The sequence below is a fragment of the Engystomops pustulosus genome, chromosome 7, assembly GCF_040894005.1.
Source record: "Engystomops pustulosus chromosome 7, aEngPut4.maternal, whole genome shotgun sequence".
In the NCBI taxonomy this organism is placed as follows: domain Eukaryota; kingdom Metazoa; phylum Chordata; class Amphibia; order Anura; family Leptodactylidae; genus Engystomops; species Engystomops pustulosus.
The window spans coordinates 29,903,501-29,929,492 of NC_092417.1; the positions used below are offsets into that span (position 1 = coordinate 29,903,501).

Genomic DNA, 25,992 nt, shown 5'->3' on the forward strand with positions numbered 1-25,992 from the left:
CTCCTCTGGGTATCCCCATACGCTACTGGCAGGGAGCCAGGTAATGTGAAGTAAATTTATGTACAGTAAACTACTGAAGTTATTTGGGATGCTGACAAAGGCATTTTTAAAATCTGCATAGCAGAGGCTATTCTGTCACCAGCTAAAAATCACATTCTTGGTTATAGGAACACTCCAGTCAAAACTACGTGGTTGAACAATGTCTGGTGCAGGACCTGAAAGGAGGAGTAGAACTAATTTTCGTTGCATTTCTAGAACTTGATCTAGTCCTGCTCCTCCATCCAGGTCCTGCACAAGATGTAATTCAATGTCTCGGCTGTGACTGGAGGGTTACTTTTAAATGTTTTTCCCAGACAACCACTCTACATCTTTATAGACACAGGAGTTAAAACTTTAGCCTCCACCTCTTATCTATCTGTTGTGCAGAGACCAGGCTTTCGGATACATTGCTCCCCGCAAGAAAAAGAAGGGGCAGGTAAAGTGGGATGGTGAAGTTTTTTCCTTAATGGAATAGAATATGAAGGTTACGATTACTTTTTATTTGCTTTGCAGGTTGTCGTGATGTTGCGGTGCTTATTTGTATTCTTCAAATCATGCAGGAAGGTGTAAAGGGGCATATGCTACGTGCAAGGCTACATGCACACTGCAGCGCGCGGGGAGAGGAGGAGGTGAGCGCAGCTCACCCCCGCCCCTCTCCATAGGAACATATGGGTCACGGCGCCATAATACTGGAAAAGATAGGACATGTCCTATCTTTTCCCGGGCTATGGAGCGGTACGGTGCCGCGCAGGTGCTCCACCAGCTGTAGTAGGTCCAGCAAACGGATGCTGCATTGGAGAGTATATGTGCGCTGGAGAGCATCTATCTGTTCCCTGTGTACGATGCGGTACAGTGCCAAACATGTTGTGGCACTGTACCACTACTGGGAGCCTATTGCGTCTATAGAGATGTATATATGCCCCCACAATGGTAGTGTGAATGTACCCTAAATCATCCAGATGCAGCACTGGAGTGATGCTGAATTGATGTGGTGTTAATTTTTTTATTTTTACTTTTTATCTTGCTTAGCAGAGCTAGCAATGACTTGACGCAAAATAGGCATGTTAACGTCAGTTAAGGGCAGAGGTCGCATTAACGCCTCGCCACGTTTCATAGACGCATGAAGAGGGGCAATTACCCCCCCCCCCCCCCCCCAAAAAAAAAAGTGCATGGTCTGCTCAGCAGGACACTTGATGCAGTTATCCGTGGGAGCGATCTGAGCACCAGGGGAGACTTGTAGGTTGCTGCTTCTTGTTATGTACCAGCTCTCTCTGCTTCAGGCCTATGTGCCAGGGCAGCAGCGGCCAAAGTCGATGTGATCCTGTCAGGAACCTGAAAGCAGTGCGAGCCCCGGCCAGATAGTACCGCCCACACTGTGCTCACTGCATTCTATGTATAGTGTATGTGTAGTGCGCGCGCGGAGTGTACGGTGTGTGCTTAGTGTCAAACGGACAGCCCCCTTTAACAGCAGCCCCTGAACACAGCGATCATACTGAGTGCTGTGCATGCAGAGGGATCCCATTACATCACTATACAGATCATTCATAACGGTGATCCTATGGGTTGTTACCATAAGATCACTGTTACATGTGATCCGTATAAAGAACAGTCCCTAAAAACGCATAAAAAAAATTACAAACGCACAAATTAAATGAAAAAAAGTAAAAAAAATTAAAGCATTACCCTCCCACACACACAATTTTTGACTAAAAACTTTTTTTTTAAAAAAAAAGCTCTTTTAACACTGCAGCCATCTGGTCTGGGGGAGGGGTGGCGGCATGAGCCACAGTCTGGCCTGGGGGAGGGGTGGCGGCATGAGCCACAGTCTGGCCTGGGGGAGGGGTGGCGGCATGAGCCACAGTCTGGCCTGGGGGAGGGGTGGCGGCATGAGCCACAGTCTGGTCTGGGGGAGGGGTGGCGGCATGAGCCACAGTCTGGCCTGGGGGGGGGGGTGGCGGCATGAGCCACAGTCTGGCCTGGGGGAGGGGTGGCGGCATGAGCCACAGTCTGGTCTGGGGGAGGGGTGGCGGCATGAGCCACAGTCTGGTCTGGGGGAGGGGTGGCGGCATGAGCCACAGTCTGGTCTGGGGGAGGGGTGGCGGCATGAGCCACAGTCTGGCCTGGGGGGGTGGGGGCATGAGCCACAGTCTGGCCTGGGGGGGGGGGTTGGGTTGGCGGCATGAGCCACAGTCTGGCCTGGGGGAGGGGTGGCGGCATGAGCCACAGTCTGGCCTGGGGGAGGGGTGGCGGCATGAGCCACAGTCTGGCCTGGGGGAGGGGTGGCGGCATGAGCCACAGTCTGGTCTGGGGGAGGGGTGGCGGCATGAGCCACAGTCTGGCCTGGGGGGGGGGGGTGGCGGCATGAGCCACAGTCTGGCCTGGGGGAGGGGTGGCGGCATGAGCCACAGTCTGGTCTGGGGGAGGGGTGGCGGCATGAGCCACAGTCTGGTCTGGGGGAGGGGTGGCGGCATGAGCCACAGTCTGGTCTGGGGGAGGGGTGGCGGCATGAGCCACAGTCTGGCCTGGGGGGGGGGGGGGGGGGGCATGAGCCACAGTCTGGCCTGGGGGGGGGGTTGGGTTGGCGGCATGAGCCACAGTCTGGCCTGGGGGAGGGGTGGCGGCATGAGCCACAGTCTGGCCTGGGGGAGGGGTGGCGGCATGAGCCACTGTTTGGCCTGGGGGAGGGGTGGCGGCATCAACCACTGTTTGGCCTGGGGGTGAGAGGTCGCTAGTTGGTGTTGCCAGCCACAGCCTGGCCTGAAGTGTTTGGTGGCATCAGTCACAACTTTCTGAGAGGATAAAGAAAAAAGTTGTGTACTCCTTGTTTACTGCATGATGTAATATTACATTTACTGCCACAATTTGCTATGTGTAGCATGAGTCCGGCCGGCGTTGTGGATGATGACGTTCTGAGCTGGAACAGGTTGTCCTATCTGGTAATAACCTTGACCCTGTTTTAACCCTTTAGACGCTTTGGACAATAGTGACTGTGGGATCTAAGACTGTCTCTTCAGTATTGCCCCTTTTTTGTATTTCTAGTTATTTTTCCTTGCAGTGGATGGTTAGTTTTAGAAGGTGCAGTATTTATATTGTTGCATTTCTCTCACATCTGAACTGTGTCCTTACGTGGGAAGTTGAACTGGGATTTTGCTCACAGGATTGTCTGTGCAAAGCTCTTCTTGCAGAAGAATAAAAATGTTGAGTTTATGTTTTTACAATTTGATTAAATTTCCGCTTTATTTACTTTTTTGCCTACGCTTGGAAGAAACCACTAAATGCTCTGCCACAAAATATATGGGGAAAACCACCGAATACTGAATGCTACAAAGGCAGAGAATGAGTCTTAAGGTTGTCCTGAAAATGTAACAATCAGTCGTAAAAAAAGCAATGAATAATAGAAAATAACAACTCTGACATCTTTGTCAGGACAGAAACCTACAGCAATACTTCAGTTCTCACAACATGCGGAGAATTGCTACAGGTATCCTGAGCGGGTGACAGATCCCAGTTGTTGCTTTCTATTATTTAGGCTGCAGGTTCTGAGAACTGAAGCTTTGCTATAATTTTTCCTACGTGAGCCGTGAGGACAGAGGTCGCACTAACATTTTTGCAGAAGGGTAATAATACTCCTCAAAAATGGTGAGAGGAGTATTAGTAGCCGAGGAGTATGAAAATTTCAGTAATACATATTAAAAAAAAATTCCTCGGCCAATATTTGTGTACGAAAATGATTATAGCCAGTGTTTTCAGTGCTCAAATAGCCAATTGAGACAATTTTACATCCTGTATTTAACCGGTTAAGGACCGGGCCCTTTCCCGTTTCTTCATTTCCATTTTTCACTCCCCACCTTCAAAAATCTATAACTTTTTTATTTTTACACGTAAAAAAGCTATGTGACGGCTCGTTTTTTGCGTAACAAATTGCACTTCATAGTGATCGCATTGAATATTCCATGCCGTGTACTGGGAAGCGGGAAAAAAATTCCAAATGCAGTGAAAATGGTGAAAAAACGCATTTGTGTCGTATTCTTGTGGGCTTGGTTATTACGGCTTTCACTTCACGCCACAAATGACGCATCTAATTTATTCTTTGGGTCAGTACGGTTACAGGGATACCAAATTTGTATAGGTTTTATAATGTTTTCATACATTTACAAAAATTAAAACCTAATGAACAAAAAATTTATTTTTATTTTGCCGTCTTCTTGTGCTTATAACTTTTCCATACTTCGTTGTATGGAGTTGAGGGTGGTGTCATCTTTTGCGACTTTTGATGATGTTTTCAATGATATTATTTTTAGGACTGTGCGACCTTTTGATCACTTTTTATAGAATTTTTAATTTTTTTAAATGGCAAAAAAGTGCCAGTTTTGACTTTTTTTTTTTTTTTTTTTTTTACTTTTTTTCAGACTCCCTAGGGTACTTTAACCCTAGGTTGTCTGATCGATCCTACCATATACTGCCATACTACAGTATGGCAGTATATGGGGATTTTACTCCTCATACATTACAATGTGCTGATAGCACATTGTAATGAATAGTTAACCCGAAGTAGCTTCGGGTCTTCGTGAGACCCGAAGCTACCATGGCGACGGATCGCCACTCCCCGATGACGTCACGGCTTTGCCGGCGGCGATCAGCAAGAAAACACCTTTGCCGGCACCGATCGCGGGTGTTACCGGTAAGCCTTTGCTGCAATATGCAGCAGAGACTTACCGGCTGTGGAGAGGGCTCAGCCCGCGAGCCCTCTCCATGCATCGGAACGCGACCGCCGCCGTGAATACACGGCGGGCGGTCGCGAACCGGTTAATCTTGGGGCACACACAAGTGGCTTATACTTGAGTAAAAAAAAAAAAATCAAAACTCGCCTTTCCGGCGCCGCCCTGCTGGTCTTCTTTTCTTACCACGGGGTTCTCGAGTCAATTGGTTTTCCCAGTTTTTTTCTGGTAAAATTAGGTACCTTATCTTATACTTGGGTCGGCTTATACTCCAGTGTATATGGTACTTGCCTGCCAATTTCGTCCTTCTTTGTACCAATCTTCTTTTCTCATAGCTTTGGCCACATTTCCTTCATTTATTCGCTTATAACATATGCAAATTATCCTGAGGAGCTCTGTAGAGGACGTCCAGGCTCTGGATAGAGCCATCAACGAAACCTGTATAAAGATATTTTAAAGGTGCTGTGTGGATAGGAGGTGTCGCTGGTGAATGGTTCCCTTTAATGTATATTTTGTAGGATGTGTTTTACTTTTCGATTATTCAATAGAACTTTAAGAAAATATTAAAAGGGTAAAATGAACAAAAAATGCAAATGTTCTCTTTTGTTCTTCAGGGAATTATGATCATGTAAAGCGCAAATTCGTGTAATTGTTTGCTATAAGCGTTTCTGTTTTCTTATCTAACAAAGTCGGTCCGAAGGGGCGGTCCGAGGCGACCACCCCACTCGCTCCATAGGCAGGAGGTGACTGACACGCGTCCCCGCCCCCTCATGAATACATCGGACCGGTTGGCGAACGGTCCGGCGTTTACATTGTACTCCACCGCAGTGTTAGATAGCGTTACTGGAGGCTTAGTAAGAAGCTCCTAGTGCCCAATTTATGGGTGACAGGTCCTCTTTAAATCCTTGAAACTCTGTGAACGTTACGTTGGGTATATGTATTTCATCTACGGTCCATTGGTTATGGCACCTAACGAGTCCCCTTACATGCTGGTGAAAGCAATGAAGTCTGACCAAGCATAAAATTTGGGCAGGAATAGGGCCTGTTCTGTGCCTCAGCGAGTCGGCTCATAGACAAGTCTGTTGTGGGATTGTACTGGTAATACGTATGGATATACTTGGAGAAACATGGTGGACTTGTGGGGGGGAAGTGGCATAATACAATAAGAAAGCCTCGTCACTAGAGATGAGTAGACCTGAACCTTAGGTTTTGGCAGCTCCACCTAATTTAGACATGTTTCTTGATGAGCTGCAGAATCTAAAGTCGGGGTCCGCTCATCTCTACTTGTGACCGAGCAGTTGACATTTTGGTTTCTATTGGTCAAACTACAGATATACCTTATATACACCCCCTGTCCCGCAGGATTTAACTTCAGTACTTCTAAAAAGATCTTTGCTCCCCTCCGCCACCTTGCAGTGTTGCTTTTGTTTGCTGTGGCTTTTCTCGTAGGTTCCCAACACTCCTGATCTGTTTTGACCTCCACTTCTTCTCTACAATAACTCGGAGGCCCTTGTATTAGATATTCAGGTTTTTTTTTTTTTAACATCAGAATTTATTATAGGATTATGTGATTCACTTTACTGGATGTAATCAGCCGCCTTCGCTTTCCTGCATCTTGTTTGCGGCACAAAACATCCAAAGCTTTGGGTACATTTGGGAAAATTTGCATTGTTTATGGGGAACTGAGGCAGCGCCGCGTATGTTGTGCGTATTAGAATTTTTAATATCAATCATCCCATTGTGTCGCTGATGCCACATCATACATAAGCATTGGCGGGGGCTTTGTCAGATGTGATTGCGATTATCATACAACCGCTTGATTGCAGCAATGTCGGAGTAATAGAAGTGGAATTACTGGGTCTGGAAGCTAGTTGCATTGTGGAGAATTCCCTACTCGCAAAAAGTTCCCGATATTTGGATCTAGGGTTAAATTTATGGAAAATTTAGAAAGATTACGCAGCAGTGGTAATTCATTGTGTTAGTGGAAGCATGCAATGGTGATTCCCTAATCTCTAACAAAATTTATTGTAACAAAAGACAACCCCGGCGCTGGGTGCAGCCCTGCAAAAATGTCTGTTTCATGTGGACTTGAGCATCAATTACAGCTTTTGACGACAATTCGTACTGTTCTCAAGTCAACTAATTGTCTGCTAATGCAAGGCATCTCCCTCTTCTTGATGGGAGGCCCTCCGGTCCTTGGGGCTCTGGGGTACAGAGGTATGAGCCGCTATACGTTGGCTCTGCTAATACCATAGGTTTTTAATAGGTTTTTGGTCTGGAGAAAGTGCAGGACACGGTTTGATATCCTCCACCCCAAATCCCCAGCAGCCCCTTCCTTAATGAGTTTTGCCCATAGATTAAATTAGTCCCGATTTGCTCATGAAAAGGTGAAATGAATGGATTAATGATGATTAATTATTGTAAATGTACTAGACACACCTACCCTATTGTAACACGCAGAGGTCGCACTAACATTTTTCCAGAAGGGTAATAATACTCCTCTCACCATTTTTGAGGAGTATTTTTAGCTGAGGAAGAGTATGGAATTTTCAGTTAATACAAATATATAACTCCAAGTTGTATAAATTGTTAATAGCCAGCCCCAAACCCCCTACCTCCCCACACTGAGCAGGCTGGGGCTGCCGCCTCTAAATTTATTTCATTTATTTTTGGGGGGTTGAGGGCATAACACTTTTTTTTACACGGTTAATTTTTTACTAGATAATCCTTCCCAAAAACATAAGCCTTCTGACCAATGCACTTGGTTCACTAACTAGCAAGATGTGTTTGGCTGCGATAAAGTTGTTACTTACTGAGCACAAGTGTTTTGGTTCAGGGAGGATTTTTTTCAATACAATGTGAAAACATTGGGGTCTTTGGTGTATTTATTTATTTTATCCCTTACTTGAAATGCCTGGATCATTGTACAAGCACTGTCATCTCCTGTGTCCTCTCCTCCTCATAGATTGTAAGCTCTTATGGCCATTGTACAAGCACTGTCACCTCCTGTGTCACCTCCTCCTCATAGATTGTAAGCTCCTGTGATCATTGTACAAGTCCTGTGTCCTCTCATCCTCCTCATAGATTGTAAGCTCCTGTGATCATTGTACAAGCATTGTCACCTCCTGTGTCCTTTCCTACTCATAGATTGTAAGCTCTTATGGCCATTGTAAAAGCATTGTCACCTCCTGTGTCACCTCCTCCTCAGATTGTAAGCTCTTGTGACCATTGGACGAGCACTGTCACCTCCTGTGTCCCCTCCTCCTCATAGATTGTAAGCTCTTGTGACCATTGAACAAGCATTGTCACCTCCTGTGCCCTCCTCCTCCTCATAGATTGTAAGCTCTTGTGACCATTGAACAAGCACTGTCATCTCCTGTGTCCTCCTCCTCTTCATAAATTGCAAGCTCTTGTGACCATTGGACGAGCACTGTCATCTCCTGTGTCCCCTCCTCCTAATAGATTGTAAGCTCTTGTGACCATTGGACACGCACTGTCACCTCCTGTGTCCCCTCCTTGTTCTCTTAGATTGTAAGCTCTTGTGACCATGTCAGGCTCAGGTAATCACTATTAATCAATTGAACTCCCTGGGAATAGGTCAGTCACACAAACCTGTGAGAACACCACAGCAGACACAGGACCCCCACCACAGCAGACACAGGACCCCCACCACAGCAGGCACAGGACCCCCACAGCAGACACAGGACCCCCACCACAGATGACAACAAACTCCTTTGGAATCAAACGCTTCTCCACTCTCCTCCTTTCTCAGACTTTGCCAAGTCTGCTAGTGCGCATGTGCAGCTGTATATATTAGAGCTAGAGAGACAGGTCAGGAGGGGAGGAGGAGCTGAGACCCCTGTAAAGGTCACATGTCCTGTCCTCCTGCTTGTGCTTGCCCCGCCCCTTTTTAGTGTAATGTGATTCCCCTGCTGCTCCCTATATGTGAAATGAGCTTGGAGAAGACAGTGACCGGCAGCAGTGAGTGCTCAGGGGGCGTGGCTTCATCTTCCCTTCTGCCGGCAGAAGCAGAGACCTCTCTGCAGTGTAGTGGGTCCATGTGCACGTGACTGCTCTGTGCGCTTCGCTGTCCGCGCTGCTCCTTACACACTAGCAGGCGGCAGCTGCACATCACTACTGCGGAGAGCCAGCGCTTTTACAAGAAAATCACCAAGCGTATTTATACGCTTGGTGGTTTTTTTGGAGAGTAAATCAGCCTCTGCATGCGTCATAGACGCTTGTAGAGGCGTTATCGCGATCTCTGGTAACACCTCTAACAAAGGCTGGTGGTGCAGACCGATCTCCTTGACTTTTTTATGAATAAGTTCTTGGAAAGCGTCTCACTTATAGGAGCGGCCCGATTGTGCATGGATGTGTGTTGTGATATCTGATAAGATTATCTTTAGGGTTCAATCTGCCAGATCTGTGATAGTTGCTTCTAGCCCAGAATATGTGGTGAAGGCCGGGGACATAGGTAGTCGCCCCTGCTAGATACCAACCACCATCTCCTCCACAGGCTACAACTAAAACCTGCAACTATGATGCTGATGATTTTGCAGATACCTACAGATCTAAGGGCCGTCTGCTTGTACAATTAAAAATTGATGAATAAAGGATCCGTCCGCCCCGCCCTTTGATTTCAATTGACTTGCAATGGTGTCCATTGGCATCCGTTTTTACATCCATCTTTTGTTAGACCTCCCGTTATTTAAGCAGATTGATGGGATAAAGAAACGGATGGCTATTCAGTAATAATGATAAACTGATAACAGAAAGCAATGTATCAGTTTCTTTTTTTGTAAACTGATCCGTTAAGGTTTAAATTCAAACTGCCGTTACTTACATTAAACCTCCATTCTTCACTTCCTTTTTTTTAACGGAAGTAGCGGCAGTTTGAATTTAACCTTTACAGATCAGTTTAAAATCCCATTGACCTCCAATGTAAAGTTTTTTTGTTTTTGACATCCGTTACGGTCAGTTTTGTCATGGACGCGTTATCCATGCAATTTTTTTTCCAAACAGAGGAAAAGTACTGCAGCCTCCGTACAAAAAAAAAAGCGCATGGATAACAGAACCCGGGAACATAACGGATGACATAAAATTTACATTGATGTCAATGGATTTTTTAAGTGATTGGTTAAACCTCCATTCTTTACTTTTTTTTTACAGTACAGGAACGGTAGTGGGAAATGAGCCTAAAAATGGCCTTTAGGGAGGGGGGAAAAAAAAGGATCTTTTGCTATTAATTTATTCATCCAAAAAAATGGTAACTGTAAAATAGAAGCCTAAACACAGATAGGAACTGGCCCTGTTTTTGAGGATAGACCATCAATTTCTAAACCAAAATCAGAAATATAAAAGCCATTGTGTAATCCAGACCTATACCTGCACCCTGTATAGACTTATATAAGTGATGGCTCAGGGCAGCCATTGTTTCTGGAAAGTTTGTGCTGCCTATTTCTTTGCAAAAATGCCCGTGGTGCTCAAACATGTGTCATCTATGGATATGACAGCAGCGGCTGTGAATACTCTTACTTGGGCCGTCTCTCGATTTCCTCGTTTCTTGCTGTGAGCCTTTGTAAGTAACCGTCGCTTGTAGAAGCCGCCTGTCATTTACAGGAGCGTTTATAAAAGGGCAGCGATACTGTGACTTCATACTGTTAGTAGGTGGCAGCCTCTATTGTAGGGGTAGAAAACACCTTGAGGCACTGCTCATGCTGCTGGTGAATGACTAGGTAACGGGGGGTGCTGTCATTTATAGGAAGGTGTCCATGAGCCTTGTACGTATCTCCTATACAGGCAGTCCCCGGGTTACATACAAGATAGGGTCTGTAGGTTTGTTCTTAAGTTGAATTTGTATGTAAGTCAGAACTGTATTTTTTATCATTGTAATCCCAGCCAGAACCTTTTTGGTCTCTGTGACAATTGGATTTTAAAAATGTTGGATTGTCATAAGAACCAGGATTAATAATAAATCTTCATTACAGACACCTGTGATAACTGTTACAGCTGATTATTGTAGCCTAGGACTAAAGTACAATAAATTACCAATATCCAGAGGTCCGTTTGTAACTAGGGGTCGTATGTAAGTCGAGTGTTCTTAAGTAGGGGACTGCCTGTAGATGCATAAAGTGCTTGACAAAAAAAATTCAGCAAGAAAATTATTGTAAATACAAAATAAACTTTAATTTGTTTCTGGGTGGCTCTGTTTTTGGCCCCTGATCACGGCCTATTGTGAATTTCTGGTGTCTGTTTAGGTCTTGCAGCAGATCACAGGCCTCACCGTGACTTGTACCCAAAAGGCACATCACTGCTGAGGCCAGTGGGTCAGGTGTGCAGACCCCATTGTGCATCAATCTCTTGGATATTTGAGGTTTTTTATTTTTGCAATCTAGTTGTCTTTGTAAAAGCGGTGTCAGGATGTGTTAACCATATTGATTTTTACCTTTTACATGTGCTGCGTAAGGTGTGACCTGTTGTCCCTTTGTCACCATAATCGGTCAGTAGCAAAGTGACACTTTATTACGGGCAGCAGAGGTGTGATTTCCTGTGTCCTAAATCATGTGTCAATTCATGGGACTGCTCTAGTGAGGGTTAGGAAAGAATTTTCCCAGCCTTCGTCAACTATTGTCCTGATTTAAAGGAAATCTACCACCAGGATGAAGGATTGTAAACCAAGCACACTGATATACTGGTGTGTGCCCCCTCTGCCAGGATCTGCTCTTCTTTAAGATTCCTATGCCCTTGTTTTTAATTAAAAAAATGCTTTAAAATTATGCAAATGAATCTGAGGGGTTCCACGCTCCATTAACATCTATGGAACCTGAAGCCCCTCAGGCTGATTTGCATAATTTTTAAAACCTTTTTGAAAAAAAAACAAGGCATAAGAAGCAGATCCTCCAGTATGTCAGTGTGCTTGGTTTACAATCCTTCATCCTGGTGGTAGATTTCCTTTAAAATATCCACATTTTTTGCAGCGCCTATTTAGAACTGTGTCTCCATGGTTACAGACTACCATTTACACACTGTGTAGCCTGATACTCCTGTTATCGCTCAAATGTATTCCCCTCTACTTTGTTGTTACCCTACTGAATGTATGTTGGCAAATAGTAGTGGATAGATAGAAAGAGGTATCAGGGTTGTGGCCCACAGGGGTTCTGTAGTCTGTAACCATGAAAACACATAGATGTGCTGCGGAGCTGTATACAGGGGAGGACAGCCATGGGCCCTGGGCTGTATGAAATTTGTGGGCCATTTACTTTCTTCATATGGTGCTACTTTGAAAAGGTGGGGGCTCCCTTGTGTCCACTTGTAGTTCTGCAGTTTGAGGGCCTATGGAGGACCTTCAAAGGTCCTGGAAGGACCCTTGTATGAAAATGATTTGAGAGCTTAAAGGGGTTGTCCACTTTCAGCAAATAATTGCTTTGGTCTGTGTAAAGAAAAGTTATACAATTTCCCAATATACTTTCTGTATCAGTTCCTCATGGTTTTCTAGATCTCTGCTTGCTGTCCTTCTATAGAAAGCTTGGATAGAAATATGACCATAGTCACACAGGTTACACGTAGTAACGAGCCGTGCACCTGTGTGACCAAGGTCAGATTTCTATCCACCGGAAGCAAACCTAGAAGCTTTCTATAGAGGGACAGCAAGCAGAGATCTAGAAAACCGTGATGAACTGATCCCGAAAGTATATTGGGAAATTGTATAACTTTTCTTTACACAGACCAAAGCAATTATTTGCTGAAAGTGGACAACCCCTTTAAGGTCCTTCTCTTTATTATCTCTACAGGGCAGTATCAAACTTGGCTGGATGTGAAGGTATCAAAGGGGAACATAAGTTTATTACTGCATTTATTTTACAGCACAACTTTGGCAAGTTTCGAAGTTGTATACAGCTCGTACTTTATATTACTAGTCTATGAGTAGCACGTGGTTTGTCTGTTATTCTATGTTATTATGGAATATTAATACTAATTTTGGTATGTAGTGCACACACGTACACAATTGCCTATACAGATGATGTACCTTCTGATTACCATACACATGCACACCCGGCTCAGCAAGGCACACTCGTCTTTACCTGGCGCGTTACATTCTGGTACAAGCAAAGGATGAATATCATGATGTGTTACAAAATGCAGGAGCCTAATTTCCTCCAGAACAAGTTGTGGTGATGTATCTTGGCTTGAAGATGTCTGACAACCCATACTGGGTGTGTATAGGGAGTAGGCGCCATGACTGTGTAGGCGATCGATGCCACCATACACTTCATTTGGATTCCATGTATTATATATGTTTGATATAATGTAGCAACGTGCAAAGGATACAGAGATTAGTTTAAAAGTAATGTATTTTACTTTAATGCTGTGGGTGCATGTACAGTCCAGCTCTGAGTCTCTTTGGTTAGGCTATTGTTCTGGCAACATATACAGGGACTATGTAGTATCCCGTATGGAACTGGTTGTGGTATTATTCCTGCTCCTGGTCCGCCAGCCCACAATGTACACCAAATACTTGTATACAGAGGAAATCTAATGACGTGGATGAGAGGTGGATGTTGTCCTGCTTTTTTATTCTGATTCTCAATAATCTGAGAATAACAAGCGTCACATCTCAATAATAGTAATATTGTACTCTTCAGCCTTTTGATACATTTTTGTCATCTCTTGCGTTTTTCAGATTACGTTTACTTTGAAAACTCTTCAAGCAATCCTTACTTAATAAGACGAATAGAAGAACTGAACAAGGTATGTGTATACGTTATACATCGCCGCAGAAAGGGGAAATTGGAGTAAAAAGGAGGCAGCTGCCTTTTTGCCTCAATGACTTTGTTTTTTAATTTTGGAAAACTCTATGGAATGATTTCCTTTATTAGAAAGACTGGTCTTAAAGTGACCAGCAACTCACTGATTTAATTGGGGGGGGGGGGGGGGGCACTGACTAATGTGTCTGGGCGCCTCCCGTCTGTCCTGTCTGAAGGAGGCAAATTTAGGTGCTCTGATCCTTTGTTAGTAAAGCCCTTGGCCATGCGAGAGTTAGGTCCAATAAACTCTCATCATGTACTTGCAGGATTTCCAAGACACAACCAAAAATCACTGAACTCGGCAATTTCTGTACAGTTCAGCGATTCGAGGTTCAGTCCTGTAAATCCCTCAAGTGTACGGAGCTTGTGGGCAACGGGCTTTAGGAAGATGAGCGATGTCGGGTAGTGACCAAACAAGACATTGCCTGAACCTACCAATTTTGGTGGGTTTGGATGACTTAGTTCATGTACATGGAGGACCCCCTGCTAGCACTGAAGCATTTGAATTAAGCTAATTCTTTAGTTCCTGTGCAGTTAAGCCCCTTCCACGGGTGTCTGGTCAATTCCGGATGTAATTTTGTACGTATTTGAGAAAACTTGTTTCAATTTTCTAAATTTAGATTTTATTTTTTGCAGACTGCCAATGGAAATGTTGAAGCAAAGGTTGTGTGTTTCTACAGAAGGAGAGATATTTCCAGCACGCTTATTTCTTTAGCAGACAAACATGCGCGTAAGTATTTTATTGTTATGTATTTTCTGCTATATTCTATACCACCACTGGTGGCGTACCTATGGCACTGGTGCCAGGGAGGGCGCACGCACTATATCTCAAGGCTCATCACTGGAGCTCTGGCCAGGAGGGAAATGCTGCAGCACCCCAAGAGCTCCGGTGACCTGTCTCACTGTGACTTCCTCTGTTCTCCGTAGTTTTGCCTTGGTGAAGCAGCAGGTCAGATCCTGCCCCTCTGCTCCCTCTTCCTTCTCCTCTGGAGACCGGGAATACGGAGGATGCCAGGAGCTTACTGCAGCAGCGTGCCCAGTGCAGATAAGAGACTGCAGTCCCTCAGTACCAGGGCGCAGGACAGGTGGCTGCTGTGTTGTCTTTCACAGGCAGCAGTTCAGTGTTGGTGTGTTTCGTTGGCTTTGCAACACTAAACCAACTAAAGGTCCTTATGTATATTTCCCTGTCTGTAACTAAAGGGTTGTCTGTAAGTCTGGTGTCCTTAAGTAGGGGACCGCCTGTATTAAGATTTCACACATTTTCCTTTGATTGCAGTACACCCTAAAATCCTGTAGTCTTTAAAGCCTGCACTGTGTTTGTGCAGTGGATTTGCCATGGAAAAATGTGTTCCATCGGACGGAAATGTTACCTTGTGATACGGAAAGCTTAGTTTTCTTTTTACTTTGGATTAAGTTATTTTGGTATCAAAGTGGTGCCATGCGTAACAAAATTTAATCTACAGTACAAGTTTATGGTCTTAATTTCCTCGTTTAAATTGTTGTTGGATGAAGGACGCCGAGTGTTTATCACTACTTTAGCGCTTCCTCTTTAGTGATTTTAGCCTTATCCCCGCACATCAAATAAGATGCGCCTCTCTTATGGGTTGTAGGGTCACACATCTGACACAGCGAGACCGTATCTGCTCTCTAAGAGATAACTGTACCACACAACATCATAAAGACGTATGTGATGTCTGACAATTCTATTTCATAACTACAATTCTACATGAGAAGACAGTGTTTGTGCATAGATGAAATTGTTGCTATACTTTTGCTTGTGCGCTAGTCTGCTGCATTATCTGCAGTGCGGGGGACTTGAGATCAAATAGATCAAAGCGGTAGCATGACCAATTCCTTGCAGTCTCTAACCCGTCTCTCTTGACTGACTCAGGATAAGTCTGGAGATCTTTCTTGTTGTATCTCTATGATATTTGTGAGGTGAAGATTGACTTTTTAATGTTTGCACAAGGAAAAAAAACCCATGGATATCCACAGGAGTGGATATAAAAAATGTTTTTTTTTGTTCTTTTTAGGGGAAATGGAAGAAGAAATGGAAAATCCAGAAATGGTGGATTTACCAGAAAAATTAAAGCACCAGTTAAGGCACAGAGAGCTGTTCTTATCGAGACAGCTGGAGTCCTTACCAGCCACGCACATAAGGTAAGTGTCCATCATCACAGAGAATTGGCCGCACATCCTCGGTCTTTGGGAGACTTGAATGAAGAGTAGCCAAGCATATGAGGCCTACTCTCTATTCAGTTCGGTCGCAGGAGTGAGGCCCATGGATTTTTTTGTTCTTTAGATGGGCAGGACATGCATCTGTTATTTACTTGTGACATCTCAACAGAGATGAGCAGACCCAAACTTTAGGTTCGACATCCTCCATCTGCCTGATCTGCCTAACCAGACAAATTGTTTGATGGGCTGCAGAGCTGCCTTTCAGTCTGATTAATGCCCCTAGCAACTAGTCATGGCTGTGATTAGCCATGTGTCCGCTTCAGCAATCAAAAGCCATGTCTATTTGCTAAGGGCATAAAGCGGCCTGTTTGGCTCTTCTGCAACATGTCTGGTTAAGCGGAGCTTCCGAACAGAGAATGTCAAACTTAAAGTTTGGATCCGCTTATCTCTAGTTGGAGATACTGTCCATAAGAACACTCCTTTGATAATTATGTATTGCAATTTTTTATTTAGGTATAAGGGGATTTGTTTATACATCCTCCTAGCACAGAGAGTACTGTCTCCCACTTTGGATTTTCCTTTTAAAGGGGTTGTCCCAAGTATCCCAGTTATCCTCCATCCACAGGATAGGAGATGCCTAGCTGGTTGAGGTCCAACTGCTGGGATCTTCACCGAACACAAGAATCTTGTAAATCGGGGGTCTTGCAGCTTTTATTCACTGTCAATGAGTGTGATGGAGAAGGCCAAGCACCAATACTCAACCTGCCACTCCATCAATTTATGATAATGGGGTCCCAGCAGTCATACAATCACTGATCAGCTTGTTATCTCTTATCCATAGCATAGGGGATAACTTTTAAACTGGGGACACCACCTTTAAAGAGCCAGAACATGTAAACGTTTTCTCCCATTCTGGCATAATTGAACATTTCTTGCATTACGTGGGCAGCCATTTATCTAATTGGTACCTTAGTACGACCACCCCACTAGGGCCGCAGTTAGAAAATTGTAAAAAATCAGTAGTGCATGGTATCTCTTTGATCAATTATAAAATCACGTTTTTTATAGGTGGGTTTAGTTTCATGTTGTGATGGCTGTTATGTATATATTGGTACAAGTAAGTGACCAAAGCTAAACCCCTGCACTTTGTGCTGTCCTCTACTGCGGACGTATAACACAGACTTATGACATATTGAAAATATTTTTCTATTTCTGTAAATTAATGTCCAATTTTCTCCATTTTTTTAGGGGCAAATGCAGTGTTACGTTGTTAAATGAAACGGAGTCCTTAAAATCTTACTTGGAAAGAGAGGTCAGTGTGTATAGTATGAGTATGAGCTCGCAGCAAAAGTACAGTCACTGGTGTTGAATGGCTTTTAAGTAGTATTGACTTTATATAACCACACATTGTGTAACCAAAGATTGCGGTGCATCACTGCTTTCATTGTAGCTTATGAAATTGAATGCGGTTGTGCTGCTCCTCCATTGTATATGTTGCTGTATATTGCTGGGATAAGGGTGATGTGGCCAAAGCCACCAGTTATCCCAGATCTTATGCCGATCATCTTCATACACTGTGGCCAGGCTGTTCTACACTCTTGGTTACAATAATATGTTGTGTTCTTTGCTTTTTTTCATTCTCTCTTATTCATTATTGTATTTTTTTTTCTTTTTTCAGGATTTCTTCTTTTACTCCCTAGTGTATGATCCCCAGCAGAAGACGCTGTTAGCAGACAAAGGAGAAATACGTGTGGGCAATAGATACCAAGCTGACATTACAGACCTGTTAGAAGAAGGTAATAATTGTCTATCATGGATACATTAAAGGGTTATTCCCATTTCAGCAAATAAATGTTATCGTTTGAATTATGAAAAGTTATACAATTTTCCAATATACTTTCTGTATCAATTCCTCATGGTTTTCTAGATCTCTGCTTGCTGTCATTCTATAGAAAGCTTCATTGTTTACTTCCAATGGACAGAAATCTGACCATGGTCACACAGGTGCGCGGCTCGTTATATGACACAGCTCTGATTATTTTCTGTGATAATGAGCCGTGCACCTGTGTGACCATGGTCAGATTTCTGTCCATTGGAAGTAAACAATGAAGCTTTCTATAGAATGACAGCAAGCAGAGATCCAGAAAACCATGAGGAATTTATATTGGAAAATTGCTACATTTTTCATCATACAAACAATAGGATTAATTTGCTGAAATGGGAACACCCCTTTAATATGGATACATCTGGTTGGCTTGAATGTTTATATGTGCTCTTGTAATACACAGTTTTATTTATCACAGGTGTGGAAGATGGTAGAGATCAAGCTTCCCTTGAGACAAAAGTTTGGGAAGCAAGCAACCCCCTAACAGATAAACAGATAGATCAGTTTTTAGTTGTAGCACGGTAAGAAAGTGATGAAATGTGTTGTGTTTTTTTTCATTGATGCTAAAATGTTTCTTTTGAAAGACTTCTTGCCTTAATTCGTATTATCACTGATCTAATTGTGGTATATTCACCAGAAGTATAAGCCGAGGCCCCTATTTTTACCACAAAAACCTGGTAAAACCTATATTTTTTTACTCGAGTATAAGCCGAGTTTGGGTTTTCAGCACATTTTTTTGTGCTGAAAAACTAGGCTTATACTCGAGTATATATTATAAGTTCTCACTTTTTAAGTTATGAACCAGTCTCTGAAACAGGGGTCCCTTGAGCATGGGGTCCAATGTCTCTTGTAAATAAAGTTTATTTAATGTCTTTAAGTTCTCCCAAGCTATTGTCCAACACAACAATGACAGAAGACAATGACAATGTGTATGAGCTGATAGAAATACTTGGGGATGTGCCCCACAGCAATGTTTGTGTGGATGAGCCATTACCGTTTCCACCTCTCTGCTTGTCTATGAATTGAAACTTCCCCTTCAGATGCTTAAAACTTGCACAGATTCTGTTTGGCTAAAATTTAGCAAACGTTACCAGTGTAGGCAATGCTCTATGCACTTACACATTGCCAATTGTAGCTAAATCTGTTTTAGACAGTGCTCTCTGATCTTAACCTTTCACCTTTTTTGGTCCTCCTGCAGATCCGTAGGTACATTTGCCCGAGCGTTAGACTGCAGTAGCTCCGTCCGGCAACCAAGTCTACATATGAGTGCAGCTGCGGCGTCTAGAGACATCACGCTGGTAAGAGAGATAAGAGCAGGACAACATTTGTTTGTTTGTAAAAGATAAGACAAAAAACAAACACAATAGTTTCACTCAAACCCCAGACTGAGCCCCAAACGGCTTTTGTTGTTTTATGCGGGTAAAAAATTGTTTGTTTTTTTTTTTCAACTGCTGAAAAGATTTAGGAGAAAGCGTTTCTATATGCAGGCAGTCCCCATACAAGATAGGGTCTGTAGGTTTGTTCTTAAGTTGAATTTGTAAGTAAGTTGGAACTTATATATATTTTATAATTGTAATCCCAACCAAGCTTCATTACAGACACCTGTGATAACTGTTATAGCTGATTATTGTAGCCTAGGACTAAAGTACAATAAATTACCAATATCCAGTGGTCCGTTTGTAACTAGGGTTCGTCTGTAAGTCAGGTGTTCTTAAGTAGAGGACCGCCTGTAGTTCTATATTTTTGTATGAGTTTACAGAAGTTTTTTTATCTCATTTTGGGTAAATGTATCTGACTTTATTTAATATCAGGGTTCATGGATCACTAATTGGACTAAATGAGAGACAAAAGTGTCCACTGCTGCTTCTGTCTTTAGGTCCCTGCCTGCAAGAACTTTTAAAAGGGGTTTCCATGGGTTGAAAAAACATGGCTAATTTCTTCTAAAAACAGCTCTTCTCCTGGCCATAAGTAGTGCATGAGCTAAAGTACCAGCAAAACACCTTCAAGGAAATCTACCATTAAAGCCAAGTATGATAAACTTTCACATAGATCCAGGCAACATTACTGTGGTAATCTTCTTGTATTTGTTATCCATGACCTCCTTTCTTCTAAAATCAACTTTTATAATTATGTTAATGAGCTAGAAGGGCTATGATTACCATAGTCACATTAACTAGATCTGTGGGTAAGTATCCCTGGTTTATCATGCTTATTAACTCACCTGAGACTGCCCGCTGACTTAAGAGGTCAGCGGATGCATGTCCCGAGCCTGCAGCGACGTGTTTAGAGTTTTCTACTGCTCCTGTTCCAGCTACGGGAGCAAGACCCGGTCTCCGGGTGCCAGAGACACTCGGGAGAATGGAGATGCAGATTGTTACCGCTTCTCCGTGCATCGCGCTGAATAAGCGCAATGCATAGAGGAGCAGAGCTGTCAAAGGCTCCATAGACTCGGTGGTTACATGACCAACTGGTCTAAAGGGGTTAAACTGAGCTGACCCAGTACAGCTCTGGTCACATACCCCAGCCACACGTGCTCATTTCCCCTTTAACTGAGGGTCTTCTAGATGCCTCAGTTACAGGGGAAACTTGTAAAAGAAAATAAATTTAAATTAAAAAAAAAAAGGTATGATGTCCCCCTTTTATGACCTTATGGGGGACATATAAAGTAAAAAAAACACACTTAAAATTTTTCATAAATATTCATAAAAATACAATGACATTCCCCATACTGTATAATAAAAACTATACATATTATATATCAAAAGGACCGAAACTAAATGGGGTATTCAATAATAATGTTCATTGTGAGTTAATTTGAAAATAAATTAAAAAAGGAATGTGAATTACTCTTAACCCCAAATAAAAATGGAAAAAAAACCCCTTTTATTATGTTTTTATCTAGCTCTATGTGCTCCGAAAAAAAAAACAGCGCAAAAAATTTTAAGGTATCATGCCAAAAAAATAAATCTAAGTTATGGCCCTTAAGCTGGCGCATACGAAAATTTGCTAAAAATCACTAGAGCCTTTTCAGGCTAAGGGGTTAATTTTGGTGGTAGATCTTCCTTTTAAAAGTTTATAACTTCAAAAGACAAAGTTGTTCTATTATGTATAACGGCACATCCCCCGTATTTTTTCGCGTGGTCATTGGGCGTGCTACACTATGCACTTGCACAAAATATTGTGCAGAGTGTTTCCTGTGTTTTTGCTTTGCAGGGACGCTGCCTCGTGGTTCAGACTTTGGCCGGGTCTTTAACCATTGTACATTTTCTCTTTCCAGTTCCATGCCATGGACACGTTACACAAAAATTGTTATGATATTTCTAAAGCCATCTCTGCACTCGTACCACAAGGAGGCCCTGTCCTCTGCAGAGATGAAATGGAGGAGTGGTCCGCCTCAGAAGCTAATCTTTTTGAAGAAGCTTTAGAAAAGTACGGCAAAGATTTTACAGACATCCAGCAGGACTTTGTAAGTAAAGCATTTTACATGGCAATAATCTCATGACATCTGGTTTTTACATGGAGCAGTGGCAGTGACCCATCATCTCTTTACATAGTATTGCTTCTAGAGAGACCCACATAGAGAGAGTAATTTGTAAATGGTTTTGGGGCCATACTGTTGCAGTGTAGCTTTGTTTCCTGAAGCTATGTGAGATTTTCACACTTTATAATCTGCAAGCCAAAAATTTGTTGTATACTTATCCATAAACCTATGCAGCTGTGGATCAGCTAAGCATCAATGCTTACTTCTATTGGGAGATTGTGATAACCAGCTGCCAGATATCACCAAGCCATGAAGCCTACACACCCAGTCCTTTGGGACTTGTAGGGCCGTGCATACAGTATTAGGCCCAGTTCACACCTCCGTTATGTCTTCAGTTTTGACATCCGTTATTGGAAGTCAAAACCAGACGTGGTCAAAAACACAGGAGCAAGTTATTGTTTTTATTCCGTTTTGTAACGGAATCAAAGCGCACTTGGGCGCATATACATTTGTATGCAAATGCATGCGATCGGCAATCAGCGCCCGGTGTCTTGTATTGTGTAAATGCAAGATACCGGGCACTGATTGCCGATCGAATGCATTTGCATAGAAATGCATATTTGATCGGCCCAGGGGTTGCCCCAGTGCGCTTTGATTCCTTTACAAAACTGAATCAGAACGCTAACGTGTGACACCACCCTAATACTGTTGGTCGGTTTGCAGGGAATACAATTTGGATCCCATGTAGCCCTATAGGGCCCTGTATTGGTTGCACTGTATGGTCACCATGATGGAACATGCTGAATATTAGCATAACAACAAATATGTGAGCGCTGTGTGGCTCTGTTCTTTCACTTTCACATATACCGTAGCTTCGTTTTTAGGAACCTGTGAATGTATGCAGGAACTAGACTTGTAGGTCAACAAAGATGTGAGTTAGATCAGGGAAGAGCAGAATAAGCCAGGATTTTCACTAGAGTTTGAATAATAATCTTTTTAATGCGCCACTGTATTTATATGCATTTCTTACTTTATCTTTTCTTCTAGTTACCTTGGAAATCGTTAACCAGCATAATAGAATACTATTATATGTGGAAAACAACGGACAGATACGTGCAGCAGGTATTAGTCTTTATTAGTTGTGTAGAAGATTTACTTGTTCTGTGCTACACTGACACTTTTAATGGCAATACTTTTTTTTTTTTAATTAATTAAATATGTATTCTCGCTTTTAGTGTTTATGATATATCTGCAGAGATGTGTCATAAATCCTTGGTACATAGGTGCCACCTCTGACTGCAGTCTATAAACTTGGCTAATTTCGGCCATTCCATATGCTTGAATGGAGAGTGGACCCAGCCACTGACTGCAGGAAGGGTGTCAGTGGACTCTTGTTTTTGAGATCGGTAGGACCGGAACCCATGCTGTATTTTACACCCTGTGGATGGGTCACAAATACTAGAGATAAGAATACCTTAAAGGACTTCTATCAGTTTTACTGATGATAGATGAGGAAGTGTTGGAACTGAAATAGATGAGGGATTCTCAGGGATTCTTTTAGTATAACTCTATACACTGCAATTTCTACAGTACAGAAAAATTATTTTGATCAGTCTGGAGTGCTCTGCCTACGTCACCAGAGCACCTAAGAGCTGCTTGTCTTATAATTTATTCACTCCCTTTATGATACAAGTCCTGTCTGGTCCCTGACTTCACCTGCCTTATGCACTGTGGATGGCAGGAACAGGGGAAAGTGAATAAATGATAAGACAAGGCTCTCTGGTGTTGTAGCCAGAGCACCCCAGGCTGATTAGCATAATTACCCAGTCCCGTGGAGTTCACAGAAAGTGCATTGTCCGATAATAATGCACTGTGCCACGATTCACTAAGATGGTGCGCCCGATATCCTGCATGTGTCGCTTCATCGCTCAGGTCCGCCGGAGTTCGCCTTCTTCTTCCTGGTGCGTGTAAGTGGATTGTCTTGCGACACAATTTGAAAGTTAAATCCCGCACTCAGTCCGAATCAGTCGGATCGTCTGATGGCCCACCCCCAATTTGTGCCGCATTGGAAGCAGCGCAGCTGCGCGAAAAACCGATCACGCGCGACACAATCCCAGCGCAGACACCTGTTAAATACCTGTCAAAGCCGGCCAAATCCCAAAAACAATGCAAAGTCTGACAAAAGTGCGATCTGTGTCCCTTAGTAAATAAGCCACATTGTTTAAAACTCAATATTGCTGAAATTGTGGTGTATTAAAAGAAGTCCTGAGAAGAACAGTTCCTCAGGAACTGGTTAGTAGGAAAAGTCTACCATCACTAAAACCAGAGCCCTTCTGGCTCATTAGCATAATTATAAAAGCTAAATTGAGAAGGACGGAGACCATGGATAACAAATTTTAGGAGATTATCACAGTCATTATGACAATCATTTATCATGATGGATTTTGGTGGTAGATTTCCTTTTAAGCTACATCTGCATTTACTATAGTAAGTATTCAAGGATGTTTTATTTAAAAGAAAAAAAACAAAAACAAAACCCTTTTTATTGTACATTAAAAAAAAAAAAAATCTCGTACACCCAGACGTAATCATTTAAAGTGCATCCTGCAGCGTATTCCTCATGAAGTGACAGTGCAGGAGCATTTTCCTTTGATCTCTGCGCTGTCTTGTTTCTGTGTTGTTCAATTTGGGAAAAATGACAGGTGTGCGGCCATTACATTACTCTTGCCGGACGCTCATCCCTCCATAGAAATCAATGTAATCTGAGAAAAATGTGGAAGCAAAATCCTGTGTCTGTAAGATCTCATTTAGAAGAAATGAGGGAACACGATATAATCATTTACCATGCCTGATGCCACTGCCAAATCATTGATTAAAAACCAAAAGGCTTCATAAGTCCAGGCAATGATACTCTGCCGCTAGGGAGGGGGCATCCAAGAGACCCTGAATAGGAGCATTGTTGCACGTCAATGTAAAGGCACTGCTTCCTTGTCCCTCAGACCAGATGAATTACTATAACCCTGGGAAGAAAGGGGGAATGAAGTTGAGTAGTTAACGTCACTCGGCAATGAATACACTTTTGCGGTTTTATATTCACTGTATAACCCCTTTAAGTGTTGGGCTGAATTCACATTGATGTGTGCCCGCCGTACCGTAGCACGACGGGCACACGTTGGCGAGGGGGTGAGCGCTGCTCTCCCCCACCCCTCTCCATAGAGGAACAGCCGAGAAAAGATAGAACGTGCGCCCATTGCCGGCATATGGGGGGACGTATATACACCGCCTTATATATGTCCTCCAACAGCCTTGTGAATGAGGCCTTATCTGTAGTTTGTACAGCTCTTTTATATTCATACATGTTAGAAGGGAGCTTTGCAGGACCACAGTACAGCACGGTGTTCATTTTGAAGTATTTTACCCAAATGTGTATTTTTTTTTTTTTCATTTTTAAGTTTCAATTCCTAATTTTATTTCTTGTTTGTTTTTTTTTTTCTTCTAGAAACGGTTGAAAGCTGCTGAAGCAGAAAGCAAATTAAAACAAGTATATATTCCCAACTAGTAAGTTTTCTCCTACTGGCGTCATTCAGTTGAGTAGAGTATACCATAGGGAAATAAGAAAGGGAACATAAGACACCAGAGAGGAAGATAAAGATTTATTATATCCGTACCTGCTGTGTTTTCTGGTGGTTTAAATTATTGCTGATTCCACAATCTGGATAATAATAATATTGAAACAAAACTACCTGTATTTAGGATAATTGTAAAAAGGTTATACTGTAATATACTGTATAACAGGGGTGCACTCACGCTGCTGGGTGGCTTTCTACCCTGTATACAGGCAGTCCCCGGGTTACATACAAGATGGGGACTGTAGGTTTGTTCTTAAGTTGAATTTGTATGTAAGTCGAAACTGTATATTTTATAATTGTAGTTCCCGACAATTTTTTTTTTTTTGCCCCAGTGACAATTGGAGTTTCACATTTTTTTGCTGTAATAGGACCAAGAATTATCAATAAAGCTTCATTGCAGACAATTTTAAGCTGATTATTGCAGTCTGGGACTATTTTAAAGCATCCAGAGAGCTTCACCAGAGGTCACAGTGGGCAGAGGGGTCCGTCTGTAACTATGGGTTGTCTGTAAGTCGGGTGTCCTTAAGTAGGGGACCGCCTGTATACTGCTGTATAGCCATATAGTGGCTCTTATACAAATAAACAATACTTTTGGCTTCATTTAGGCACATTTGCTCGTCTGGATATGTTTGGGGTTTGCATCGGGAAAGCTGTCAGCATAAATTTTGTCTTCAGGGTTTTAGCACTGTAGACTTGTTTTACAAATGCTGGAATACAATATACAGGCAGTCCCCTACTGTATATAAGCAGTCCCCGGGTTACATACAAGATAGGGTCTGTAGGTTTGTTCTTAAGTTGAATTTGTATGCAAGTGGGAACTGTATATTTTATAATTGTAACCCCAGCCAGAATTTTTTGGGTCTCTGTGACAATTGGATTTTAAAAATCTGTGGTTGTCATAAGAACCAGGAGTAACAATAAAGCTTCATTACAGACGCCTGTGATAACTGTTATAGCTGATCATTGTATCCTAAGGCTAAAGTACAGTAACTTACCAACATCCAGAGGGCTGTTTGTAACTAGCGGTCGTCTGTAAGTCGGGTGTTCTTAAGTAGGGGACCGTCTGTATATCATAGACTGTAAGCTCTTGTGAGCAGGGCCCTCATTCCTATTGTTCCATATAACTGTTTGTACTCTGTGATGTAATATTATACTTGTATATGTCATCTATGATTTGTAAAGCCCTATTCAATTTGATGGGGCCATATAAATAATAATACATTATTATTATTAATCTTTGCTATGAGTGATAGCCCCA

General features: G+C 42.7%; 1 protein-coding gene across 9 annotated transcripts in view; it reads left to right on the forward strand.

Annotated features, from left to right (window-relative positions):
* Positions 1-25,992, forward strand: part of MTA1 (metastasis associated 1) — a 77,807-nt gene that overhangs the window by 13,112 nt on the left and 38,703 nt on the right. For all 9 annotated transcript variants that reach the window (XM_072115262.1, XM_072115260.1, XM_072115261.1 and 6 more), the window contains exons 2-11: positions 13,438-13,505; positions 14,198-14,291; positions 15,595-15,721; positions 16,988-17,051; positions 17,418-17,535; positions 18,043-18,145; positions 18,823-18,922; positions 20,902-21,090; positions 22,153-22,227; positions 24,605-24,663. In XM_072115262.1, the coding sequence (XP_071971363.1) occupies positions 13,438-13,505; positions 14,198-14,291; positions 15,595-15,721; positions 16,988-17,051; positions 17,418-17,535; positions 18,043-18,145; positions 18,823-18,922; positions 20,902-21,090; positions 22,153-22,227; positions 24,605-24,663 (997 nt within the window). The remainder of the gene's footprint in view (positions 1-13,437; positions 13,506-14,197; positions 14,292-15,594; positions 15,722-16,987; positions 17,052-17,417; positions 17,536-18,042; positions 18,146-18,822; positions 18,923-20,901; positions 21,091-22,152; positions 22,228-24,604; positions 24,664-25,992) is intronic.